Source organism: Marmota flaviventris, chromosome 1 (assembly GCF_047511675.1).
Source record: "Marmota flaviventris isolate mMarFla1 chromosome 1, mMarFla1.hap1, whole genome shotgun sequence".
Lineage (NCBI taxonomy): Eukaryota > Metazoa > Chordata > Mammalia > Rodentia > Sciuridae > Marmota > Marmota flaviventris.
Window position 1 is genome coordinate 214,267,106 of NC_092498.1, and position 22,551 is coordinate 214,289,656.

Here is a 22,551-nt window from a genome sequence, read left to right on the forward strand (position 1 = left end):
ACAAACAGCTGTTAAAGTTCAACAATAAGAATCAACAATCTTATAAAAACATTGGCAAAAGACCTTCAACTGACACCTCACCAAAGAAGACATACAAATGGCACACAAGTAAATAAAAATATGTTCCACATCATACATTATCAGGAAAATGCAATTTCAAACAATGAGACACCACTGTAAATCTATTAGAATAGCCCACATCCACAATATTGACAATGCCAAATGCTGGAAAGCATGCAACTTGGCAAAAAAATCCACTTTGGAAGATGGTTTTGTGGTTTCTTATGAAATTAAACATATTCTTACCTATGTTCCAGCAATTGTGCTCCTCAGTATCCAACCAAAGGTGTGGAAAACTTACATCGTCACAAAAAGTTGCACATGAATATTTATGACAGCTATAGTCATAACTGCCCAAATGTGGAAGCAATCAAGATGTCACCAGTAGGGTAGTGGATCAATACAATAAACAGTGGCATATCCTAATGGTGGAATATTATTAAGCACTAAAATCAGCTATCAGGTCATGAGAAGACATGAAAGAAATTTAAATGCATATTATTAGGTGAAAGAAGCCAATCTGAAAAGGGATGCATGCAATATGGTTCCAACTATGTGATTTCCTGCAAAAGGCAAAACTAGAGAGAATTTAAAGGTCAGTGGCTCCCAAAGGATTACGGAACATGAAAGATAAAAAAGGTAGAGCACAGAGGATTTTTATGGCTGTGAAACTACTCTGTGGGATTCCATAATGGTGGGTACATGTCATCATACACTGTCCCAAAAGCCAAAGAATGTACACCACCACAAGTGAGTGCTAACATATCCTATGGACTCTAGATGATGATGATATGTCATGTAGGTTCATTCATTTTAACAAATTTACCACTCTGGTGGTAGATGATGATAGTGGAAGAGGCTGTCCCCAGGTGGCAGCAGAGATAGGGCAGATCTTTCCACCCCCAGTAAATTTTGCTGTGAACTTGAAACTGCTCTAAAAATAAATAAAGTGAAAGGAGGAGAAAGGTAGGTAAGTAGGTTTCGTCTATAGAAATACAGTCTTTGCAAAGAAAATCAAGTCAAAATGAGATTATTAGGATTACAATGAGTCCTAAATCCAATGACTAGCACCCCTATGAGGAGAGAGATACAGGTACACAGGAAAAAGATGACTGAGGCAGAGATTGAATGATAAATCTATAAACCAAGAAATACCAAGCAGTGCCAGCAACCACCAGAAGCTAGAAAGAAACAGGTAGGGACTTTTTCCCTAGAGCCTTTAGAAAGAATTTAGCCCTAATGACACTTGGAATTCATACTCCCAGCTTCCAGAAACACAAGAATAAATTTCTGAACTTTTTATGGTACTTCATTACAGAGGGCCTAAGGAACTAATAAATGTACTTCCACAAAATCATCCCTGAACCATACAAGAAAAGAAAAAATCCTATAATTGGTACTTTCTAATATCCTCTTACTAGGATGCCCCATAAATCCCCACAGGGTATGCTCTCCCATGACACACTGCAAAATAAACCCCACTTCTTTAACTATAGATGTTCTCCTGGTGGTAAAGGGTAAAGGGCATTCACAGCAGTTAGAATCCTCAAAGGTCACAAAGCACAACCTCTCCCTGTGCCCCAGAGTAATCCCTGAATGCCCACACTAACAATACTTAATAAGCTTCAAATTTTTCAACCACAAGAAATATAAAAAGCAAATTTAATATACTGATGTTTATTTTCTTGAAGAAGCCTCAAGATCATAAGCACCCTATAGTCAGTGACCACGACTGTCTTATTTACCAAGCACTCCCATTCCTCAGCACAAATCCTAGAACAAGGTCAACTAGTAGACAAAATTGTTTTCTAAACCACTTCATGAACAACATTGCCAATCTTACCTAGTGAGGCCAGGTTCCAGAAGGTTTCCAGCATCACATCTCTATAGAGGCTCCTCTGAGCAAGATCCAGCAAAGCCCACTCCTGCTGGTTAAAGTCCACAGTCACATCCTCAAAGGACACTGAGTCCTAAAAGATGCCACAAATTCTGTTCAGAAAGGTACAACTCCTCCAGTGTGTGTGAGAAGATAGGTGAGGCTGACAGCACTGGGGACCTGAGAATCAATTTAGGGGAAGCTCAGAAGATTTTATGGTCTCCCAGAGTCTATGTCAGGACTCAGTCAGCAGATCTCTTTCCCTTTCTACCCACACATAACTTAGTGACTGAACAAATCCTGTCTCACAGCCTTTATACTCCTAAAACACTAAATTTCTCTCAGCAATTTATAGTAATGAGATCACACAGTCACTCTTACACCCTTTCTCTCTATAGCACAAAACACTTCTAATACCAGACGTGTGTCGGATTTCTCACACATATGGACCAAGCCATTCTCCAGCAGATACTAACTGGGTATCTTACAATTCAATATAATAATTATACTGTCTAGCTGGAGGTAGCATCATACCACAGGTTGATGACTTGGTCCCATAGAACTGTTAGTTCAAAATTCAATCACAAATAGTAGGTTGTCACTATACTTCTGATCAAGTGGCTATAAGTCAAGGTTTCCATGAGCTTTCCTTGAGTTCAATTAATCAACTGGAAGAGCTCACAGAATTCAAAAAATGTTTCCTTGTGTTTAAAGTTTATTATAAAGGATATTACAAAGTACATGGAAACAGCCAGATGAAGAGAGAGAGGTAGGCAGGAAGTGGTACAGAGTTTCCATGCTTATTGAGTACCATGCTCTAGGAACCTCCACATGTTCAGCTACCAAAAGTTCCACAAACCCACTTTTACTGAGATTTTATGGAGTCTCCACTAGAAGACATGACTGATTAAACTGTTGGCCACTGATGATTAACTTAACTTCAGATCCTCTCCTGCCTCTGGAGATTGGGGAGCAGAGTTGAAAAGTCCCACCTCTTTAATCACACCTTCATCTTTCAAGAACAACCATCCCAAGGTTATTATATCAATCACCTTATTAGCATCCAAAGTTACCTTTATCCCTTCAGCCATGCCTCAGATTTTAGGAGCTCTATGTCAAGGACATTGGTCTAAGATCAAGTATATACTGAACATCATCACAGATGTTGATACATTCCATTTCTGTCATGGTCCAGAACAGTCCAGAGCATATGACAGAAATGAGAGAAATGCACTAAAATGAAGTAATTTCCACACTGACACCATAATTTCCTTGTTACAGAAACAATGTCACTTGCTACCTTATTTCCATCACAGTAATCAGCACAACACAAAACAGGATTAAATCTCTAGCTGGAGAGAGCATCATACCACACACAGAGGGAATGGGCACTTTTCTCATTCTGTTCCCCCTCACAAACCTGAGCAGAAACAAGTGTATCTTTCATGCTAGCTGCACAGTTGGTCATATTTTCTTTTATTCTATGCCAGGGTTCAGCAAACTACAGCACATGAACCAATTCAGCCTGCTGCCTGCCTGTGTAAATGAAGCAGTGAAACATAATAAATTGTTTGCTTATATACTCTCTATAGCTGATTTTGTATGAAAGTTTCCTTGCAATAGAAACTCTATGGCCCTCAAAGCCTAAAATAATTTTTCCATGTGAGCCAATAAGAACCAGATTGCTAGCTTGTGCTCAAAGATAGCTAGGGAGCTGGGGTTGTGGCTCAGAGGTAGTGTACTTACCTAGCATGTGTGGAGCACTGGGTTCAATCCTCAGCACCACAGAAAAATAAAATTAAGATATTGTGTCCATCTATAACTAAAAATACATATTTTTAAAAATTTTAAAAACCAGCTAGGGCAGCTACTCAAATGGAAATATTCTTATAGAGAATTATTACCTTTGGCTTACCTATATCATTGTTTTCTGCATTTTAGCAGCTATTCTTTCTTCTTCCATGTTCTCTTCCTGAAGGGAAGCAGGATGTTCACAAGTTCTAGAAAAATCAATAAGCTGACAAGCGAATCTAGACCTCCCCACACCTTCCACACCCACGTGCCTACATGCTGCAGTACATCAATGTTGTAACTCCCCTCAAAACACAAGCACACACACCCCATGATGCCCAAGCAAACACATGAAGGCAAAAAACCTAATCTTCCCCTTTAGAGCCAGAAAACAGTGTTGTTGCCTTTGCTGATCATAAAGAGATTAAGAGTGACATTCTGTACGTAATTTAACTAAAATCTAAAAAAGTTTGGCTGTCAATTTCTTCATGATAACAAAAGGCATAAAGTTTGTCAAGCAGTGCCTTCAACCCTAAAAATATATACTCCCTATTTCAAGTTCAAGAAAGCACTGATTTATACAACAGGGTTCTATGAGTTTCACACACATCTATTTCAGCAGCCCCTGCCAAGTTAACAAGCATTATAGCTCTGCCCTTGACCACTCCTCCCCATACCAGTAAACTGTGGGGTTCCCCTCAAACGTAGTTTGTGACCATCAATTCACTGAATTCTATATGAATGACACAAAGAACACTGCTTTACTGTGATTCACATGCTAAATTTCCCTGAACAGTACACAAGTAGCGGAGGAATATTTGATTTGTGTCACTCCCAATAGAGATATGTGCTGTTTCACAAATATCAGACAATGAAAATTCAACAGTTCCTTCCACTTAAGTGAACAAATAGTTTATTTAAAACTCAATAAAATGGGCTGGGGATGTGGCTCAAGCAGTAGTGTGCTCACCTGGCATGTGTGCAGCCCGGGTTCGATCCTCAGCACCACATACAAACAAAGATGTTGTGTCTGCCAAAAACTAAAAATAAATATTAAAAAAAAATAAAACTCAATAAAACATTTTTAACACTCTTTACTATATTTATAATAATATAAGCCATTTGAACAATGCTGATATGTGAGTGACTCTGGAGAGATGTCGGCACCTTAAGTTAGTGATTTTTCTTTGAAACACTGCAAATCAGATGTTATGACCACCAGTTTAGAGTTGAGGAATTTTTTTGTGTGTGTATGTGTGGTGCTGGGGATTAGAACCCAGAGCCTTGTGCATGCTAGGTAAGCACTCTACCAACTGAGCTATATCCCCAGCTCTAGAGTTGAGGAATATTATTACACACACTTGCACAATGTTACCCCATTATACAGTTGCTCCAGCAGGGTATGAACACAAGGCTATTTGTCTTTAAAGTCTAAATGACCAATGAATACATTTCTGAATACATGTCTTAAAATGTAGTTGCTATTATAATGGCCATTATTCCTTAAGATTACTAGCATTTAGCCCAAAATCTCATTGGGCACTATAGAGAGAAGATTGAGAGAAAGATTCCATTCAAATATGACATCTCTGAGCTCCATCTCGTAAGTCCTAGGTCTTGGGCCAGAATGTTTTCCTCAAAGCCCTTACCTCCTCTTCCTTCATTTCATACTTAATTTGGACATATTTACCCTGACTTCACTAAATGAAGTCATGAGAAATAAAGCACTGAATAAAATAGAAAAAAAGTAAATAGAAAATTTTAACATGGATGTTAAAGTCTTTGTGGGGAAGACAGTAAATAAACAAAATATATCAAGTTGTGGTATATGCTCTACAGAAATACATCATAGTATAGAGAGTTAAGGGAACACATATTTATATTTAGTGAGTCAGGACTGGTTATGTGGCAGGATAGAAGCATAAAATTAAAATAACTGTAAATCCACAGCTGGTTTAGTGCATATATTTATGAGCTTCAACTTCCAGGAGGAAAAAAAAAAATCACATTCATGGAATAACCATTGGTTCAGGTGGAAAAAGAAAAGCATAAAAGTTCAGAAAGAAAATAGGACAAAATTAATATTTTCAAAACCTAACAGAATCAGAAGACCTAAAAATACATCCTTTGAAAATTAATAACACTGATGAACTAAGCAATTTCGAGCAAAAGAGCATAGACAAAAATGGTAGTTCAAAGAATGAATCGTAATTATAGACATTGCAAGAATATAATAAATATTAAAGAAATAGATATGAAACGGAAAGTAGTCAATGAATTTCTTCTACAAAGCACTATAATTTTCCAGCAATTATCTAAAAGAAACACAAATTCTTGTTATATCTTGTTATTAAACAAACAAACAGACAAAACAGGTTAAAGAAACAAAGAAAAAGAGAAGTTGTATACTCTTTTTATAGGTAGGTTCACTAATTAAGAAAGGAATTCATAAAGCCAATATGGGGTGAGGGTACTGTTTTCCTGAGCATTTCTAAGATCAAAAGGGTACAACTTGAAACAAGATCTCATACACAATGTGCAAACAATATAAAAATACCAGTACACTGGAGAAATGAACAATGAAGTATAAACTGTAAACCAAGTTCATTTCTTCCTAGGAACAAAGGATGCTTAAAAATCAAGTCACGGATTAATAAACATACACAGGAGAAGATTATTTGCCTCATTCTCTTAGACATAAACAGTGACTATTTCAGTACCCATGAGTGGTGATAATTTAGCCTAAAAGAAGGACCAACAAGGGGAAAAGTTTTATTAGGAAATAGAAAATACCAACATCTACAGCAAATGTCCTATTTAATAGTGAAGGGGCAGATCAGTTCTCTGATGCCAGAAAGAAGCGAAGGAGGGACATTATGCTCCACTCAACTCCAAACCCCGATGAGTAAAGAAACTGAAAAGGGAAGCAAGAGTAACAGAGGAGGTTGAAGCTGGCAGAGGACCAAATTCTCTGTGAGTCACAGCGTCCATAGACAAGTGGCTGCCATGCATCTCTTTACTCAGGATGCCACGTACTGGCCAGGAGGCGGCGGACGGTATTAAAACGCTGCTCACTCTCCGGTATCTGAATGCCACGTCTCCCCCAGGCCCCCAGGCTCCCAGGCCGGGACCCTCAGACCCGCTCTGCCCGCCGCCAGAGGACGCGGGTGGGGACGGGAAAGGCCGTGGGGCTCTCCAGCTCCGGCCTGCGGAGACGCGCCCGCCGCCCAAGCAGCCCCCCACTGCGGTCACCTGACGAGCCAGGCGCCCGCGGAGCCCACAGGGGCTCTGCGACGCGAGGCCCTGGGCGGGCGGAACTAGCCTGGAACGCGTCCCGCAGAGACCCAGGCCGGCCCTGGCCTCCCGCGCAAAACCAGGCGGGGACAGGGAGAGCGCACCAAGAGGAAATCTGAGGAAAATTTACTTCACACTCAGTCAGAGAGGCCCGGGATATGGCGGGACCTAAGCACGTGGCAAAGCTGCACTTCCGCTTCCGGTCCTCAGCTGGCAGGGCGTAAGGGGCGGGGCCTGAGGAGCTGGGTCTTGGAGTGGGACTGCCAAGGAGGGCCCCGCGAGCCAGCTGCAAGAAACACTAGTGTTTCCAAGGGATAAGAGTAAAGAGAAGAACCAGGTCATTGGAGTTGCCGACCAAAATGGTGGCCAAGATCCTCCAGAGATCGCCTCCTCACAGGGACACCAAATGGATTAGCTACTAATACATGCACCAAACTAGCTTCACAAGAGCTGGAGAAACTAGCTCTTGCTTAACAGCATCAGAAAAAGAAAAGATGCATTGAAGAAGGTAGGAAGGGCGGGGTTGCTGGAGTCACTCCTTCTTCAGCTCCAAGCAGCCCAGCAGAAGGGGGCATAGCTCTTGGGAGAGAGAGCATTAAGGCCTTGCCTTAAGACTTGAAATCAGACCCATCATGATTGATCTCATCCTCTGCTGAGCAGAGTCACAACCTCCCCCTTGCCATACAAACCCTGAGCTGACCTACTGTAACTATGTGCTGACCTACTGAAACTATGTTAGCCCTGCCCCAGAGACTGCCTCCAAATCCCTCCCCCAACCTCAGGCAATAGCTGTGAATAAGAACCTGCAGGGAGCACAGCAGGAAAGCCAGCATAGGTCTTTGACCTGTGAGGTGCCACACTGGGTACAAACCAATGGCTCTGTGTACAGAACAGAGCTCCAGATGAAGCCTCTAGACCTTCCCCAACAAGAGGCAGAGACCTGTGTGACACTGCTGCAGACTAAGCTTTGATCTGCATCATTGTCAGCCTAACAGTGGGCCTGGGGTCCACACTCCCAGGTCCCCAAAACTGGGCATGGCTCTGCATGTGAGACTCAGGTGAGACCTACTTTAGTGCCACACTTGGAATGAAGGTTACCTTGTCATGATTTAATGTTAATATCTAAATTTTATTTTCCCCTTATACAATCATCACATATTAATCACACAGGGAGTATCACTTTCTGTTTTATTCTTACGCACACAGTTGTATCAAGTAGAAATCAACCCAGAGGACAAGACTGAACATGGAAGACACTAACAACCTTCCCTAGGTCATGCAAATAATAAGTGGAACTGACAGGATTCAAAATAAAACATGTTGATCTCTGAGTCTGTGTTAGCTTTCAGCCACTAACAAAATACCTAAGATAAAGACCTCAAAAGGCTGAGAGATTTATTTTGGCTCATGGTTTTAGAGGTTTCAGTCCATTCCCACTTGGCTCCCTTGATGTGGGCTGGTGGCAGCACAATACATCATGGCAGGAGTTGTGGGGGGAGGGGGGAGTACTTCTCAGTTCAAAGTAGCTGGGAAGCAAAAAGAGAGAAAAAGACACTACCATCACTGTGTCCTCTTCAAGAGCATGACCCCAATGACACAATTTTCTCTTAATAGGCCCCACTTCCTAAAAGCTCCACCATTTCCCAATAAAGCACCACAGAACAGACAAGCCTTCACCACATGGGCTGAACTATAACAAGTTTGGTTGTTCCCTAGCCATCAGAAAGTTTACATCATTTTAAAGCTCTTTCCATTTACCAGAGGTCCAGAAGTCTAACCAGGGGTGCATGTAATGAGTTACATTTTAAAACTCTTTCCAGTTTCCAAATTAGCAATAAAACCAAGACTTGGTAACAAATTAAAAGGCGGAGTTTTGCAGTGCACTCTAGTATGGCTGTGGATTCCTGATCCAGGTGCAGGATCCATACTCTGTCCTCAGGATTGATAGGAAGAGTGTCAGAAGCTTCCCAAAGTAGAAAATTATTGATGAAGAAAATACAGGTATGGAGCCCACTAGAATGGACCATCAAGTGAAGGCCAGAGGCACAAGATGAATATTGATTATTTTATGACCTTGAAGGCTTACTGCATACAGGCCATAATTAGTCAAATTAGTCATATTATCACAAAATCTAAGCACTGCCTCATATTATGGAGGAAGTAGAGAATATGAAGGTTCACAAAAGTTTTCAAACTTCCCTCGACTCAAGATGAATCTTCTACGGACGATTGACATCATTTGTGTTGAAAGGAAAGTGACCACAACACTCAGAGCAACCAAGAGATATTTATTGCAGCAGTGCAACAGAGGAAAAGAGAGAGAGAGAGAGAGAAAGTGTGCTCAAGAGAGAGACAGAGAAAGCAAGAGAGAGAGGGGCCCCTGCAGGAGGGAGTTTTTATAGCCCAAATCTAATGGGGTCTCTGGGTCTGCAGGCTGCCTTGTTGGCACACAAGGGGGTTAAGTGTTCGGCCTTGAGTGGCGAGTTGAGTGTTCAGCCTTGAACAGGGGCTTGGGCGTTTGGGCTTGAAGCAAATAGTTGATAAAGAACCAGACAGAGGGTTTGAGTGGCCAGGTCATCCTGCAGCTAACTTTGTTTGGCAAGCCCTGCAGACAGCTTACTCAGCCTGTCCTGCACCTAACATGTGTCAGTTTCTATCTTGACTTTTTTAAAAAATAAAGATCAATCTGCTGTTTGTTGTTGGAGAAAGGAGAGAAAGGAAACGTGAGGAGCCACTGCCCTGGCCACCAGTGCAGCAATGACTGACCACTAGCACCTGGCTGCCCGCCCTGTCCATTTCGCTGTGTCCTTGGAGGACTTGTTCCAAAAATCTGTTAAAACATGGTGGACTACTATGAAGTTCTAGGCATGCAGAGGCACACCTCACCTGAGGATATCAAAAAGGCATATAGGAAACTGGCTCTAAATTATCACCCAGATTAAAAAAAAAAATCCTGATAATAAAGAAGAAGAAAAGAGAAAAGTCAAACACCTAGCTGAGGCATGTGAGGTGTTATCAGATGCTATCTATTAAATTGATTCAAATTCACCCCCAGCCCAACAACACATTCTTGTCATAAATGTCAAGTATGGCAAAGAAGGTGTAAATAGTGCAGGTAGAGGTGGAAGTCATTTTGACAGTCTGTTTGAGTTTGGCTTCTCATTCTGGAACTCAGATGATGTCTTCTGAGAATTTTTTTTTTTTTGGAAGGGGCCCATTTTTGTTGGACTTATTTGAAGATCCATTTGAAGACTATTTGGGAACTGAAGGGGGTCCATGAGGAAACATAAACCAAGGTGCGTGCTCATATTTCTCTGCTTTAAGTGAATTTCCATCATTTGGAGGTGGATTGTATTCATTTGATATGGGATTTACTTCATTTGGGTCACTAGGTTATGGTGGCCTTACTTCATTCTCTTCTACATTATTTGGTGGCAGTGGGATGGGTGACTTCAAATCTATATCAACTTCTACCAAAATGGTAAATGGCAGAAAAATCACTACAAAAAGAATTATTGAGAATGTTAAAGAAAGAGTAGAAATTGAAGAGAACAACCAGTTGAAGTCCTTAACGATAAATGGTAAGAAGCAGCTGCTACGCTTGGATAACAAGCAATTCAACACAGGCACTTAACAGAAATGTTAAACTATAAGAAGCTCCATTTGAGGATTAAAAGGAACATTTTTTGAAGATTTTAGATGAAATCAACTTTCAGTAAAATTGTATCCAATCTAAAGTATTTATAAACAGCTCGTCAGAGTCCCTGTTTGGCATAAACTGTGAGTTTATTGTTGGAACCACACAATATGACCGTTTTTTTTGTCTTTAAAATTGTTGCAATCTCTGTATGCACTTTGCTTTTTTATTAAACATAATCCAAGGAAAGCCTTTGAAAAGTTCTAGAATAAGATTTTTATCCTAATACCAGCATGGATCTGCTTTCTCTTGTGTTTGACATGTGAGCCAAGTGGTGTGACTATGAGCTAACATTGCCAGAATGAGGCTCCTATAGAAATAATTTGGGTTTTTTCCGGTATTTAATAATGAAAGATATTAATGCATTAATCGTAATACATTTCTGGTTTAATATAAATTTAAGAATGTTTTCTAGTTGTGCATGAATGCTGGCAACTTAGTAAAGTTTTGACAACTGCTTAAATGTGTAATGATAAGCTTAGGTTTAAAAAACTGGTGAACTAGATCTTTGTCATTTGTTTTTTAAATAAATGTGAAAATAAAAGTGAATGTGCAAAATTCAGAGACATTAATTAAATGCATGCTGTTTTACTAGCATAACTATCATCCACCTTTAGAAACGTCATCTTCCTGCACTAAAACATTGTACCTAATTTAAAATTCCCCATTTCTCACCCAACCTGGCAATGATCATTCTACTATAAAATCTGATGAGGAATTAAACCCATTACACTATAAAAGTAGTGTGACCACAGAGGTAGGGTGTACCAATCTGGATGTTTAGATTTGCTACCTTTTCCAGCCTACATTTCAAATGGAGACCATGTGTCCTGAGATTAGAATATTCTGCTGTGGAGCCTAAACAGAGTGCTTTTAATTTCTTGGTTCCTCAGGCTGTAGATGAAGGGGTTCAGCATTGGGGCGACCACCATGTACATCACTGAGGCCACTGCATTCTTAATGGGAGAAGATGACACTGATGTACCCAGATATGCTCCACTGCCTGTTCCAAAGTATAAGCAAACCACGGCTAGGTGAGAGCCACAGGTGGAGAAGGCTTTGTACTTCCCACCTGTTGATGGGATCCTCAGAATGGAAGAAACAATTTTATAATAAGAGAAAAGGATTCCTGAGATTGGAAAAAATCCAAATAAAGCAGCACCCAAATACATGATTATATTGTTGGCAAAGGTGTCATATAAGCTAAGGTTGAGAAGTTGAGAAGGGTCACAAAAGAAGTTAAAAATTTCTACATTCCTAAAGCAGGTAAGTTGTAATGCAATTACAGTGTGCAGGAGAGATTCCAAAAGGCTGCCTAAAACAGACACGGATACTAAGAAGCTACAGAAGCGAGGGTTCATGATGACTAAGTAACGCAGCGGGTGACAGATGGCGACAAACCGGTCATAGGCCATTACACTAAGAAGCATGTCATCCATACATCCAAAAAGGATAAAAAGAGACATCTGTGTCAGGCAGCCCATGTAGGAGATGGCTCTGCTGTGAGTTAGCATGTTCACAATCAATTTGGGGACTGTGGTAGAGGTGAAACCAATGTCAGCCAAGGACAGGTTGGAGAGGAAGAAGTACATGGGGGTGTGGAGGTGGGAGTCAGAGCTGATGGCCAGGATGATGAGCAGGTTCCCAAGGACAGTGACCAGGTACATGGACAGGAACAGTCCACATAAGAAAGGCTGCGGTTCTGGATCCTCTGAGAATCCCAGGAGATGGAATTCAGAGACATCTGTGAGATTTTGTGGTTCCACGTTGCTTAGACAACTTTTGCAAAAGAAAAGAGTGTTGGGGAAACAAAAACAACAACAACAACAAAAAAAAGAATAGGAATCCATCACTCTACATACATTTTGAAATCAAGTATTCACAAGTAAATTATTCACATTTGAGTATCATATTATATTCATCAGTATTGCTCACTTTTAACGAAACCAAATATATTTGAATTCTTTTATTTTTATGTGCTATTCACCTCTTTATATAAATACCTACCTTAGAGGCCTTCCACTGAACAATGTTATAAGGCCAAGAATACCCGAGCCATGATCACAGTAAATTACAGTCCCTGCTTTTATATATAATTTTATATTTATTTTTATGTGCTGCTGAGGATTTAACCCAGTGCCTCACAGTGCTAGGCAAGTGCACTACTACTGAGCTACACCCCCAGCCCAATACCTCATTCTTCCAAGAAAAAAAAAAGAGAGACTAAGAAATATATTTCATCCTTTAAGGAAAAAAAAGTTATTCTAATTAAAGGAAACAGAGAAGCAGCAAGCATACATTATTCTAGGAGTGCAGTACAATTTTCCTTGACTTTGAGTGTTTGCAAACATTCTAAAGAGCTTGGATTGCATCATGTAAACACTAAGTTAAAGTTTACAGTTCAGAAAATAAATGTGCTTCCATTAGTTCCCAGGAGGTTTTTCATCATTCTTGGGTTTTCTGAATTCCCACCTTGTGAATGTTAGTATTCAGTGAAACATTGTTTATCTTTCAAAAATTGTTTAACATATACCTTCTAAACTTGGCTTTCATGGTCTTCAAATATGGATATGTGTGGTTTATTTAAATGCATGTAATTATACAACATTGGTGACCACAAATATGACATTAGAGTACATTGTACCTACTAATGATATAAAACATTTTTTTTAGTTGTAGTTGGACACAATACCTTTGTTTTATTTATTTTTATGTGGTGCTGAGGATCGAACCCAGGGCCCTGCACACACTAGACAAGCGCTCTACCGCTGAGCCACAACCCCAGCCCAAAACAATAGAATAGAAACATTTTTGAATATTCTAAATTTTATCCAGGTTTACTTCTATCAAATCAATTCAAACTCAGTAAAATATCTGGTATGGAAGATAGGTCTTTGCTTTTCAAATTGTTTTCCTTTGTATAATGTTTAGTCATATTGTTTCATTACTTTTCTGATTATAAAGCCTTTTATTTATAGCTGAGGACTTTGAACCCAGGGAAGTCACAATTTGAGTCTCAGCCTTCTTAGGTTTAGTCAAACTTTTTTGTTGTTTTGCTTTTTTTGTTGTTGTTTTGTTTTGTTTTTGGTACAGACATTGTACCCAGGGGCACTTTAACACTAAGCCACATCCACAGCCCTTTTTTAAGTTTTTATTTTTTGACAGGATGCCACTAAGTTGCTCAGGGCCTCACTAAATGCTGAGGCTGGCTTCAAATTTGCCATCCTCCTGCCTCAACCTTCTAAGTAGTAGAATTAGAGGTGTGCACCACAGTGCCCAGCTAGTTAATAGGTTTTTAAATCAATCTTTGCTGATATATGAGTTGCATTTTGTTACATCAGATACCTGAAGAAAACCCGGGCTCATTATTTTGTCAGCTCTCACTGATTAATGCTGTAATCAAGAAACAATGCAAAGAAGAAAGTTCAGGGAATAATGTGAAAAAGCACGTGAAAAGTTGTGTCATCTGTAATCTGGGGAAATTAATGGCCTACTTTACATGATATTTTAATTGTGGAAAATCTCTTAAATTATGCATCAAATATACTCAGATACTTATCAATATGTTGACCTGTGGATATTTCAGACTATCCAGATACTTGGACACAGAGCCAACCCTGGTTATTTATAGTCTGCATGTGAAGTTCTGCTGGATTTTTTTTAAACCAAGGTTGACAACCAGTGGCTTAGAATTTTTCTGGGCATTTACAAATGATGCAATAATATTACCTGTCATTACTCTCAATAAAACTGATAATTAATTTGAAAATGCAAACATTTAATTATATTTGCTTCATTACCAATATTTTATTGAGATTGGAATTATTTCCCAATACCTTTGAGTTCTCACTCTCATTACCTGATTCCATTCTCTGCACACCTGTCCCCAGTAGGCAATTATTGCCATGATTTGGTGGATAAAACTCCCTTTCAGAATTCCTGTGTCAGTATTGACTTAGATATCCATGAAGAGTATCTTAAAACATTTACCTAAACAGTCCCTGAAGCTAATCTAAGTATTGTACACTTATTGGCCCTGTAATGCACTAGTTGACATTGACATGTGATTTCCAATCTCCTTCAAGTATGCACATTTACTTCAATTGCTTTAACTGGGCACAGCATTATCTCAAGTGAAACATTTCATTTATTATTACAACAATCCTTTCTAAATTTTTGTGCCTCAGTCCATATCATATAGGAAAGAATTTCCACATAATATGTGCATGGAGGGTTAATGTCTGACTTCCAACAACTGATGCATCATCCATATACTATTAATCACTTAGATTTTTTGTCCCAATTTTTAAAAATTCATCATTATTTTCTGCATACTCTTATTTTTTTCTTATTTTTTTTGGCAACAGGGATTGTACCACTGAGCCACTTCCTGAGCACTTTTTGTTTGTTTATTTACAGAGGGGGTCTCACTATGTTGGTTAGGGTCTCACTAAGTTGCTGACACCAACCTTGAATTTGCTATCCTCCTGCCCCAACATCCTGAGCCACTGGGATTACAGGTGTGCAATACTACACCTGGCTACATCCTCTTATTCTTAATACATACCATCAGAAACATCCCTACAGTCTATCTGGTAATAATTCTTTCATGACAAGTCATAAAGAAATTTCATCTTGCAAAGGGAATATGTCTCCATTGATACAGTGGAGGAGGGTCAGCTTGAGACAGGAGCAGGGTAAGGAACATTTTATTCCCATGGCTTTTACCTGCTTCTATGAGCAGAATGTGTATAAATCTCTGCACCTCTGTGCGCTTATTGTACCTCATGGAAACAGGGAGCATAAAACTCAGCTAAACAACACATGTGGCACCTAAGGGAAACCTAGAAATTAACAAATTTATTTTTTGTGGTTTCTTACAGAATTCAATCATTGTGCAAATAGTGAGTTAATAGATTAATACAGTTATTAAAGGGCACTAAGAGCCTGGAATTATGTAACACTCAAAGTGTTTCAGCACAAGGTTTACCTTCTCTGTCAGCCTTGTTTTCTTTTTAAAACCCATAAAAATCTCTGCCATCATCTGAATTATTGAAGCTGTTGTGGATGCTGCTGATTGGAAGTGTAGGGCTTACATGTCCATAACACAGACATGAACATGAGCTGTTTTGTCCCTGTTTCTATGAGATATTCTGTAAAGGGTGAAAGTGCAGACAGGGAATTGCCATGTGTTTTGAAGCCATAATCAGGCCAGGTTTTGTGAACCAAGTCTAGCCTACTAAACATTTTAACAGAGCTTTTTTAATGCCTCTTCTGTGCAAAGAAAGGCATAGTCTCTGTGCAACTGGAGATGAAAGAGTTAGTCATTCGTCATTCTTCTCCACATACAGATGATATTCTTACATAAGAACAAAAATAAAATGTCCCCTTATAGAAATAGGAAAACCATAAACCATAACTTTATGTCATGGGATACATTATTTCAATGGTATAAAGTTAACTTTAGTATTAACAATAAATATAAAATTCATTTTGATCTTAATTTATGCGTTTGTCATGATTGATCACATAGGAAACACACCTTACCTGGATAATCCTTATGCAATGCAGTTGCACCGCCCAGGGACAAATGTGATGACAATGCTGAATCTCAGAGACACTAACAACTTGCCCTAAGTAACAGAAGCAATAAGTGCACCTGAGAACATTCACAATTAAATTGTAAGTCCCTGAATCCAATGCAGTGAACTTCTTGTTTTTCAATAATCAGAAAGTTTTGAAAAGATCCAGGATTGTAATGCATCCAAGGTATATTTTAAAACTCACTCCAATTTTTTGAGTAGGAACAAAATAAAGACCTGAATTTGTGCCTCCTTTGAAGAATGAATGAGTTAATTATAAAAATGGAGGAGATAGGAATAGGATAGGAATAGGGAGGAATAGATAGGGAATAGATAGGAATAGGGAGGATAGGAAGGGCAGCAGAATAGAATAGACAATATGATTGATGTGTGTACATTCCATGTATGTATTATATATCAAAATGCATTCTACTGTCATGTATGACTAAAAAATAAATAAATATTTTTTAAATAAAAATAAATAAATAAATAAAAATGGAGGAGAATGTGCACAGCCATAGGGATATCCAGGACTGGGGGCAAGACAAATACCTGCTGAATTACTCATAGAGTAATTCTGTGATTCTTTGTGTATGATCCTAACCGTTCTATCATTGATGTAGGAGGTGAAAACCACTTCTCTGCCCTGGGGTCTGCCAGAAGCCCCCAAAGAAAAGAACACAGTGAACAAAAAGTCCCTTTCCAGATAGACAATAGACTGAAATGTTTAGTTGTGTGGTCAAGTGGACAACCTTTAAGGATGCTTCTAGCAAAATGCCCTGTGTCTGCAGTAAGCCAGCCTCGACCAGGCTTCACTCTTTGCTTCCTAACAAGTTGGCACAGGATACAAAAAAATGCTGTGTTCCTTCCCTTTTCTGGAGTATGATGAGAGTGTGGGCACTTATACATTGAGGAAGATCATGCAGATGAAATAAAACAAGATATATAGACCACAAAGCTCCAAGCCTGTGCACATTAAGTAATGGTTCAAGATGTTATGATTGCTGTCACTTCCTTCTCATGATCATCACTTTCACATACAAATGTATGTGTTTAGCGAGATTCATTTGCTGCTCTCATGGGTGAGATGTCTCTAGGAGGTAGAACCAATGGGAAAGGAAACAAAACTTTGAATGAGATTTATGGGAAACACCCCACTAAAACCAAGAACACAAATTTCATAGATCTTATCCTTGAAAATTTGAACAACAGCACCCTGTCCTCTGGCTGCACAATCCATCAAGCTTGTCCACACGATGCGGAAACAATGCTTCCCACTGCCCTTCAGCCCTCCTCTATCTCCCTCAGCACTTACAGGGTCATGCTGCTTCTCTGCTGCGTTGTGATGAAGAACTGCAGGTCCAGCACCCCTGATCTTCCTGGTGCCCAGTGATACCTCAGTCTTTCCTCAGGTTTGAGATGAATATTACAGTATAAGATAGGAGCTTCCCCAAATGTAGACCGTGATCGAGATCAGACACAGGCATGGAGCCCACTGGACTTGGCACACTTGGCACTGGCTCATTATATGACTTTGTAGACTCTGACAATTAGTCAAATTAGTCCATGCTATCACAATCTCTGGGGACTTCCTAATATTAGTAGAGAGAGAAGAAGAGAATATGAATGTCTACAAAAGTTCTTGTGCTCTTCCTGTACTCAGAGATTGATCACGTGTACTATTTACATAGTTTACTTTCTTTTATTTCCACTTTTTACTATGGTAAAATATAAAAGCCAAAAATGGTTACCTTTTTAACCATTGTTAAGTTCATAGTTTGAGGACATTAATTACATTCACGTAATTGTACAAACATCACCATCAACCATCTTCATAAATTCTTCATCTTTCCAATTTAAAGCTTGGTACACATTTCAAAAACTTGCCATTCCTCCCATCCCAACCCTGGACACCACCATCATGAGAAATTAAAATCTTTAAACTACATAAGCAATGAAACCAAGAAGGCTGGATTATAGATCTAGATGTTCAGATTTTTACATTTTATGTCCTACATTACAAATGGAAGCCACAGAGTCTGAGGTTGGAATGCTCTGCTGGGAAGCCTCTCAGGCATGTTTTACGTCCCAGTTCCTTGGAACATAGGTGAAGGGATTCAGCATGTGGCTGACCACAGTGTACATCGCTGAAAGCACCACATTCCTCCTGGGAGAATGTGGTGCAGCTGAACTGAGGTACATTTCAAAGTCTGTTCAATAAAACAAGCAAATAATAGACAGGTTAGACGCACAGGTCTAACCTGATAGTGGGAGACTTAGATTAGCAGAAATGATTCTATAGTAAGAGAAAAGAATCCTTGGGATGAAAAACAAACAAACAAACAAAACACAACAGCCAACAACAACAAATATGGCACCAGCAAAATACATGACTATGTGCTTGGTAACGGTGACAGAACAGGAAAATTGAGGAAGGCCACAGCTGAAAATAAACATTTCCACATCCTGGAAGGAGGTAAGTTGTAAAGCATGCAAATTGTGTGGCAAGGGCTCCAAAAGGCTAAACAAACTATACATAAAAAATGACAAACCAAAGAGTGAGGGTTCTGTATGATTAGGTAATGCAGGGGATGACAGATGGCCACAAACTGGTAATAGTTCATCACAGTCAGAAGCAGATCACCCATATTTTTAAAAAATGATTAAAAAGAGACATCTGAGTCAGGCAGCCCACATAGGCAATGACTCTGCTGTGAGTTTGGATGTCCAAACTCATCTTTGGGACCGTGGTGGAGATGAAACCAATGTCAGCCAAGGACAGGTTGGAGAGGAAGAAGTACAAGGGGGTGTGGAGGTGGGGGTCAGAGCTGACAGCCAGGATGATGAGCAGGATCCCAATAGTGACCAGGTATATAGACAGAAATAATCCAAGGATGACAGACTGCATTTTGGATACTCTGAGAGTCCCAGGAGATGGAATTTTGAGACATGGACTAAGATTTGTGGTTATATATCACTTGGACACAATTTGCAAAAGAAAAGAGAATTGGAAAAATGAAACAAGCAAACAGGCATCCAACATTCTGTATATATTTGAACTCAAGAATTCACAAGTATCCATACTTGATATCCATATACCTTTAGTAATATTTCTTATTTGTGACCACCTTGATATTTCTAAAAATCTTTCATTATTGGTTTCTGTATGATTCACTTGCTACTGTACACTTCTGATTTATAAACTCTCAACTGAACAACGTTAGAAGACCAAGAACATTAGAGATAACAAGTGCATGTTCACAGTAAAATATAGTCTACTCATTTAAAGAAAAAAAAACAATTAAAAGCATGTTTCCCACTTTGAGAAAAGAATGTTCTGATTAAAAAAAATTGAGTCAGTTATATTTAGTTTCTTTTATACCAAGACAATGAAATATATTTATTTGATATAAAATATTTATAAACACACTGTATTATTTGAACACTAACAATAACCTCTTGTACATTTTTAAAAGCCATAAAAAAGGATTGTGAAAGTCTTTACCATAAAAAAATGATAAATCTTTAAATAGACAGATGTGTTTAAATTGACTTAGAAGTTATTTTTCATTTTTTTCTCTCTATAATGAAAATAGAAGGGAGACTGTTAGAGTAGAGGAAATGTATCAGGAGGATGGAGGATGGAAGGGAAAAGGGAGGTATTAAGGAATTGACTTCATCATATTATATTAGGTGCAAGTATATGTCATTGTGACATCATACACATCACAATGAAGTATAATGTATACTGATGTATACATTATGTATACATATGTCACTATGTATAATTATCATGTACCAATAAAAATTTTAAAAGCTACTATGGATGTATATTTATATGGATTGAAATATAACATTACCCTATTAATATGTATAATCTTTGTGTTTTTCTGTATCACTAAAATAAATTTAATTTAAAGAGATAAATAATTCATTGAATCTTAATTGACATTTTCAAAGACATCTTGCAAATAGCTAAGAAGTATATGAAAACATTAATGTTCAGCATCATTAACCATCATGGAAATGCAAACTTAAATCACAATGTCACTTCACACCCATTGGAACGACTGTCATCAAAAAAACAAATAATAAGTGTAGGTGAAGATTTGGAAAAGGGACTATTGAATGCTATTAGTAGGAATATAAATAAGTGCAGACATATGGAAAATGCTATGGAGTTCCATCAAAAATTAAAAATAGAACAACCATATGCTATAGCAATTCCAGGACTGAGTATAGATTAAAAAGATATGAAATGAATATGTCAAGAGATATATGAACTCCCATTTTCAAAGCAACATTAATCACTCTTATGGAATCAACATAAGAAACCATAGTGAGAATCATCAATAAAGTAATGTGGTCAAATACACAGTAGAATACTACTTAAGCATGAAAAGAAGGAAATCCCATCATTTTCTACAACATAGCTGAACCTATATGAAATTCAGTTAAGACAAATGAGCCAGGCATAGAAAGACAAACACCACATGACCTCACTTCTATGTGTAATCTAAAATGTCAAACTCATTGAAATTTCAGGAAAATCAAAGAGAGATCAGTGGAGGAAAGATACCAGAGGGTGAGAGGTGGGGAGGGAGGGGGAAGTGCTGGGGAGTATTATTGGCCAGACTGTACTGTAATGTACAAACATGTAACAATGAATCTCATCATTATGACCAATGTACCAATAAAAATGTGCAAAGAGGGGGGGAAAAAGCTCTGAAATAAGAAAAAAGTCAAGCTCATGGAAACATTAAAATGTGCTCATGGCACAGTCTCTGGGGTGGTAGAATGGAGAGATGTTTGTCAGAAGACACAAAATTTCAGTTAGGATGAACAGCTTCAAGACATGTATTATACTGAATATAGATAATAAATGTACAAATCTTAAAAATGGAAAGACACCATACAGAATGAAGTAAATATTTGCAAAATGCATATTTGATAAGAGCCTCATATCCAGAATATATAAGGGGTTTTGCAGATAAGAAATAAAAATACTATCAAAACAAAGCTTCCAAATAAGTCATATTTAAAAAGACATTCCACCACATATTTATACACTGCAAAATCACACGAAAAGATGTTCAATGGGTCATAGGGAAATTTAAATCAAAAGTACCAGAACCAATTCTTAATCCATGGGGGGGCTATAACTTTCATTAAATTGAAGAAAAAAATTATTGGCAAAGTGGTGAGGATATCAGGACCCTCATAATGTAAAATGCACCAGCTACTATGAAGTACAATTGGGCTGTTTCCCAAACACTCAAATATCCATTACTATAGGACCAAGCAGTCTCACTCCTGTATGCCTAATCCAAATAATTGAAAACCAATATAGCCAGTGTTCAATAATGGGCATAGGTTGTAAGGAGCTCATTGCTAGCTGATTTCATCATTGTGTGAACATAGTAACTCACACTGGAACAAACTAGGATGGCTACAATGTCACTATGTGATACATATCACAGAACCAATGTCATTTATGCTGTCTATCATTGATTGAAATGACCTTATGAAGTTCATAAATTTACTCAAGGAAACACATGTGCATGAATTTCTGTAAGAGCACTCTTCATAATAGCCAAAAAATGGGAATTGCTCAGATGACAATCAGCAGATTCAGGCATAAATACCTGATGTTTATAAACAGGGTAAACTATTATTCACCCATTGAGGAAGTAGAACAAGTTAATATTTACTAATAAATCAGCCAAAAGCATGAAGAAAAGTAGAAATGAGGGAAGAAAGGGATAAAGAAAATTAAAATATATTTCACAAAATGAAAAACAAAAAATTGGAGTTTCCAAAGGCAACACATCAGTATGAATATAGGAACAAACCTGAAATAAAAGGCAGATCCCAATCTGCAATATGTATATGGGGTAAAAATGGGAGTTCTTAATCCACTTGAATCAAATGTATGAAATATGATATGTCAAGAGCTTTGTAATGTTTTGAACAACTAATAATAAAAAATAAATAAAAAAAATAAAATTTAAAAAAGGCAGATCCCAGCTTTCAGGGTGAAAATAAAGCACTGCTCATATAGAAACAGAATAGCAAAGTTTGGAGTGAAGGCTCAATGTCAAGTCTACAGGACTTTTCTTCCCAATCTTCCTCTTCCTTGAGGAAAGTGTGAATGATAAAAAATATTCTAAGAAAAGTTTTTTGAGGAAAAAAAAAACCAACAACAACCAGCAAAGTCATGACAAGGTGAGCATTTAAATGTGATGATTTTT

General features: G+C 38.4%; 1 protein-coding gene and 1 pseudogene across 1 annotated transcript; one reads left to right on the forward strand and one right to left on the reverse strand.

Annotated features, from left to right (window-relative positions):
* Positions 1 to 9,861: 9,861 nt before the first annotated feature.
* LOC114107479 (dnaJ homolog subfamily B member 6-like) lies at positions 9,862 to 10,655 on the forward strand (annotated as a pseudogene).
* Positions 10,656 to 11,554: 899 nt separating this feature from the next.
* LOC114107571 (olfactory receptor 7E24-like) lies at positions 11,555 to 19,208 on the reverse strand. Its single transcript, XM_027954996.2, has 2 exons — positions 18,976 to 19,208; positions 11,555 to 12,497 (listed from the first exon to the last, which is right to left on the reverse strand). Exons 1-2 carry the CDS (start codon positions 19,206 to 19,208, stop codon positions 11,555 to 11,557), a joined length of 1,176 nt encoding a protein of 391 aa, XP_027810797.2.
* Positions 19,209 to 22,551: the final 3,343 nt, after the last annotated feature.